The 6,000-nt window shown below is 40.4% G+C and overlaps 1 protein-coding gene across 2 annotated transcripts in view; it reads left to right on the forward strand.

Annotated features, from left to right (window-relative positions):
• Positions 1-4,772, forward strand: part of Rragb (Ras-related GTP binding B) — a 52,549-nt gene extending 47,777 nt beyond the window's left edge. For both annotated transcript variants that reach the window (XM_006528850.4, XM_030251349.1), the window contains one exon: positions 4,112-4,772. In XM_006528850.4, coding sequence (XP_006528913.1) covers positions 4,112-4,119 — 8 coding nt within the window. In that variant the 3' untranslated portion in view covers positions 4,120-4,772. The remainder of the gene's footprint in view (positions 1-4,111) is intronic.
• The last annotated feature ends 1,228 nt before the right edge of the window (positions 4,773-6,000 follow it).

Below are 6,000 nucleotides of genomic sequence, written 5' to 3' on the forward strand. Positions count from 1 at the left end.
ATAATTCAAATGTACACCTGAGTGCAGTGACTAATTACTAAGGCTTTCAAGATTTCTCATCAGGAGTTGTTGAAACACACACTGAAAAAGCTGAGCAGGTAATTTGAGGAAGTGCAAAAGCATGCTGCTTCTTTTCTATAAAATTACACATATATACTGAGAAGAAAATGCACATTTGGGGGCACAGTGAACTAGCTATGTCATTAAATATCTTTTTAATCTTGCCGTTGAGTAGATTGGCTTTAGGAAATGGGAGGAGAGCTAGGTGTATGGAGGATACTGATGCTGCTCGCAGTGAAGCAGAGGGGCCCCATAACAGGCATGGTAGCTCTTTCTTGCAGCATCACATATCACCACATGGCTTCCACTTAAATGGCATGCTCCAAAGGACTGCAGAGTGGAAAGTAATCCAAAAGAAGCCCACATATATCCAGGGAATCATGACTTTCAGAGCCGATGACGCTGAATGGCTGTCCTTGGTATATACCCAGCAATCACTGTGCTCCTGACTCTGCTGCTTACAGTATTACTAGAACTTCTTCACTGTCTGTCCTTAAGAAGCTGGCTGGACAGATACCAGAGGAAGGGACTTTTTGTGACTATCGAGTTCATGTTACAGAATGGGCTCAATGCAACTGCCTTTTTGTTTTTAGAAAGAGTTGAAAAAACCTGCTTTCATAGGTACTTTTTGATTGCTGTGACAAAGATCATAAACAAAAGTAACTCGGGCTGACGAGATGGCTCAGTGGGTAAGAGCACTGACTGTTCTTCCAAAGGTTCTGAGTTCAAATTTCAGCAACCACATGGTGGCTCACAATCGCCCGTAATGAGATCTGATGCCCTCTTCTGGTACGTGTGACAGCTACGGTGTACTTATGTATAATAATAAATAAACTTTGAGCTGGAGCGAGCAGGGACTGAACCTAGCGAGGTTGACCGGAGCAAGCAGAGTCCTAAATTCAATTCCCAACAATGACATAAAGGCTCACAACCATCTGAATACAGCTACAGTGTACTCATATATAATAAATAAATAAATTAAATAAATAAATATTAAAAAAATAAAAATAAAAGTAACTCAAAGAGGAAAGGGTTTATTGCAGGTCACAGTTCCACAAAGCAATTAAGAAGCTGGAAGCTAGCCGACATGCCTTTAATCCTAGCACTTGGGAGGTAGAGGCAAGCAAGTTTCTGAGTTCAGGGCCAGCCTGGTCTACAGAGTGAGTGAGTTCCAGGACAGCCAGAGCTATATGAGAAACTCTGTTTCAAAACAAAACAAAACAAAACAAACAAACAAACAAAAAAGCTAGAAGCTGGAGGCAGGAGTTGATGCAGAAGTCATAGAATAATGTTCCTTACTGGCTTGCTAAGTCTGCTTTCTTATCACACCCAGGACTATCGGCCCAAGGTGGTACTGCCCTCCCATATCACTCATCAAGGAAATGTATCACAGGCTCATCCACAGGCCAATCTGGTGGGGCATTTTCTCAGTTAAAGTTCCCTCTTCCCAAATGACTCTAGCCTGTGTCAAGTTGACATAAAGCATAAAGCAGCCAGCATGCCTTCCTTTTGTGTTAGTTTTTTTCTTTGAAACTCATCTTGAAAGGTGTTGAGCTACAGATGAGACAATAAACTAGATCAAACAAACTAAATCAAAGTAAAAGAGAAAACACTGGAAAGACACTATACCAATAACTGTCACAAGGCCTTTGCTAAAGGACTTTTGTAGGTAGATTTAAAAAAAAAAACAGCAGTTTTAGGTTTATCTGCAAATTCCCATAGAGTACGGATATGTGAGAATTTCCTATATATCCTGGACTCCCTTTGCTACCAATATGGGGCACATTTGTTATATTCGACGAGTTGATCATGATATACTAGGATTCATTGTTTTGTGTGGTTTATGAGTTTTGACAATTATAAGGACAGTATTATACAGGATGATTTCTTCTAACCAACCCCTCCATGGTGTCCATGTCTTCTTCCTTACCTCCTACCCAGTTCTCTGGTATCTACTGATCCTTTTTTTAAAAATGCCCTTTAACTGATTTCATACTGTAGAATAACATTTCCTTTTGAGGGCCTAGACAGAAGGATCTCCTGCATAGTCTTCCGTTAAAGAAAAGCCCCCCCCTTTTTTCCCTGGAGCACCCACTTGAGTTTTTTCCATCTTTGGAGAAGAGATTTGCATAGATTCCACATACTTCCCCAAAGGCCACTTTATCTCTCCTCTACTTTTTTAAAATTAAATATATTTTTTTACCTATTCTCTTTACATCCCACTCACTGCCCCCTTCCTGGTCACCCCTGCCACAATCCTTCCCCATCGCTACCCCCTTCTCCTCTGAGTGGGTGGGGTCCTCCTGGGTATCCCCCCACCCTGGCACTTTAAGTCTCTGCAGGGTTAGGCGTTTCCTCTCCCACTGGGCCCAAACAAGGCCACCTAGCCAGAAGAACATGTCCCACAGATAGGCAACAGCTTTTGGGATAGCCCCCATGCCAGTTGTCCAGGACCCACATGAAGGTCAAGCTGCACAACTGCTACATATGTGTCAAGAGGCTTAGGTCCAGCCTGGGGCAAGCCAGTGATGCATTTTCTTGAGGAACAATTGGTGTGGGAAGTACTATCCCTGGGCTAATGATCCTGGGTTCTATAAGAAAGCGGGCTGAGCAAGCCATGGAGAGCAAGCCGGTAAGCAGCACCCCATCAGCTCCTGCCTACAGGTTCTTGGTTTGAGTTTCTGCTCTGAATTTCTTTGATAATGGACTGTGATGTTGAAGTGTAAAGGAAATAAACCCTGTGCTCCTCAAGTTGCTTATGGTCATGGTGTTTTATCAAACACAGCAATAGAAACCCTAAGACAGTGATCTTTTTGTAAAAAAAAAAAAAAAAAGAAAAGAAAGAAAGAAAAGAAAAAAAAGCTTATTTTCTTCTCACTGTATATTCTGCATAGACAAGTCAAAGGCTTTAAACTGCATTGTATATGAAGCCTTCCAACTTGCTTTTATGATCTGCTTGTATGATTCTGTCATCAGTACATATGCCCACATGATATCTCTACTAGAATTGTCTAGAAGCCCTTCAAATTTACCAAGTTTAAAAACAAGCACATGATCACCTACCCTCAGAAGATCTTAATGGCAAAAGACCATACAGGTTTTTACATAGGATCATATATTATGCAAAAGAATCTGGGAAAATAGTAGATTAAATGCTCTGCAAATCCATTCAATGTTGAGTTGGATAAGGAATGGGAGGTGGAATGTGGTAGAGGTTTTATTACTGTTGCTTTATATCAGCTATCCTACCAGTTTGATAAAATGGGACATAAGAAAGATATTTAGAACCTTGTTTTTAAAAGGTTTATTTATTTTAACGTATGTGAGTCCACTGTAGCTGTCTTCATGCACATCAGAAGAGGGCATCAGATCCTCCAACAGATGGTTGGAGTCACCATGGAAATTAAACTCAGGACCTCTAGAAGAGCAACTAGTGGTCTTAACCACTTAGCCATCTCTCCAGCCTCATATTTAGAATCTTACTATCCCTAATTAATTGTCCATAGTTTATTTAGAGACAGTAATTTACTACTTCAAGTAAAAGGGAGAAATTCCTGGCAAGATGCAACTTAATGGAAGAAAGGTTTATTTTGACTAACGGTTCAGGGATGCCATCCTGAGGCAGGTCTGACACCAGGATCACTTCCTGTCTGCAACAACAGAAGTCTGCCATGTTCACATCCTGGTAAATCAGGAGAGCTCATTTGGCTTCTCCTTTTCCCTTTTTATTTGGGTCAGGACTCCAGTCCATGGATGAATGGTGCCATGCATGTTCAGAGCAAGTCTTTTCCACTTTTATTAATTTAACCATCCTAATATGTGAACTTATGGAATTGGAAAATAATAGTGTTGGCTATCAACTTGATTGGACCTGGACTCTACTAAGAAACAGAGCGGCCATCACTTTCTAGTAGTGACTCAGATATAAAAAAGTCTAGGGAAAAATAATGTTGTTGCGTGTCCACCTTTGCTCCTTGCTGGTCACTGCATCTACTATGTTGCTGTTGCTGATGATACCACCTTCACTGATATCAGAACCCATCTTCTTCAGCCTTCTAACATAAACTGAAGACGAGCACTCTCCAAGAATCCTCCAGGCTTCAGCACAAGATTGGGACTGCTGAGATATCCAGCCTTGTGGACTGAGCAACTACAGGATTCTCTATCTCTCCAGCATCCAGACAGCCATTGTTGGACTAACTGCCCCATATCATGTAAGCCAATTTAATACATCTCTGTTCACAATATATACTCACTATACTGGTTCTGTTCCTTTAGAGCAGTGCTTCTCAACCTTTCTAATGCTGTGACCCTTTCATACAGTTACTCATGTTGTAGTGACCCCCAACCATAAAACTATTTTGTTACTACTTTATAACTGTAATTTTGACACCCTTATGAATTACAATGTAAATATCTGATATGTAGTATATCTGATATGAAGGATATCTGATATTAAACCCCCAAAGAGATTGTGACTCACAGATTGAGAGCTCCTGCTTCAGAGAATCCTTCCTAATATACAGAGTCATACCTGTCATATAATTATAGAGCCCTTAGTGTAACTGATTAAAATCTATCTTTGGCTGTGTTTCTGTATGCCCTGTAAGTACAAGAACCATGCCATGGTGCCTACTATTATACATTTAGGATTAACACAATGCCTGGAATGTAGGAGACATTCAATAAATTTTTATTGCAAAAAAAAAAAACAACAACAACAACTGAATGAGTCATCTGTGTCTCCTGGTATGATACTATGTACTCATCTAGTTGGGTTTTACCCTTATTCTTTACCTGAACATATTTGTTTTAGTTTGAAAAAGTGAAATTAGATAACCCTGGCTTGAGTGTAATCATCCCAAGCATGTTTTCAGACTAAGTTAGCTATGAGAGATGGAGACAGAAACCCTTTTTAAACTTTTTAAAGGATGTATTTATTTTATGTAGACAAGTGCTCTATCTTCCAAAAAAGGGCATCAGATCCCAGTACAGATGGTTGTGAGCCTCCATGTGGCTGCTGGAATTGGAACTCAGCACCTCTGGAATTGCAGACAGTGCTACTAATCACTGAGTCATCTCTCCAGCCCTCAGAAACCTTTTCTTTTTCCCCAAATGAGGCATCTTTCTTTTAAACAGTTTGCCAGTCTTCATTTTATCCTTTCCTGGTCCTTCTGCTCTGTCAAATAATTTCAAATGTTTTTGTATCTTCAAAATCAGAACTAAAAACATAGTATATGCAAGCGAAACATTTGAATATGTAATGTGTGCAAGGTTACCAAGAGCATGTACTACATGCTGTACTCATGTGAGACTTGGGAAGGTGACTGGAACTGCATTACTTATCAGACAGAGGTTACAATTACACAGGAGCTGTGACCCACTGGCTCCTCGTATTCCTTCTGCCAGAGCGTGACTTAGTTAAAAAAGAAAAGTACCAGAATCTCTCCATGATTATTACTTAGAATTCTAAGTAACTTCTCAGATCAATGACACGTGACTCTGCATCTGCACATTTTCCCTTTAGTTCTGTGGTGTTAACACTGAGAGAGAGAAAGACAGGCAGGCAGGCAGGCAGACAGATAGACAGACAGACAGACAGAAGTGCTTACGACCCAAGCATGTAGAAATTGTTGTGAACTTCTAGATTCTGACCAAATGCTTTGTGCTTCTCCTGAGCATCACCAGGGAGGCTCTTTCTAAGAAATAAAAAATGGGAAACCAGATGGCCACTCACTCAGGGAAACAAAGCATTCCTAGATCAGTTCACAAACTCAGATGTATTCCACTGAGGCACAAGGAGTCATGCCTTTAAATTCCAGCTCTGTTACTAATATGTGCTGGTGTGATAGCTAATTCTTGGTTGTGAACTTGACTAGATCCGAACTTAACCAAATTCCATATGGCTGGGTACACTGTGAGGAATTCTTACTTAATTAA

This window comes from Mus musculus, chromosome X, assembly GCF_000001635.26.
Source record: "Mus musculus strain C57BL/6J chromosome X, GRCm38.p6 C57BL/6J".
Lineage (NCBI taxonomy): Eukaryota > Metazoa > Chordata > Mammalia > Rodentia > Muridae > Mus > Mus musculus.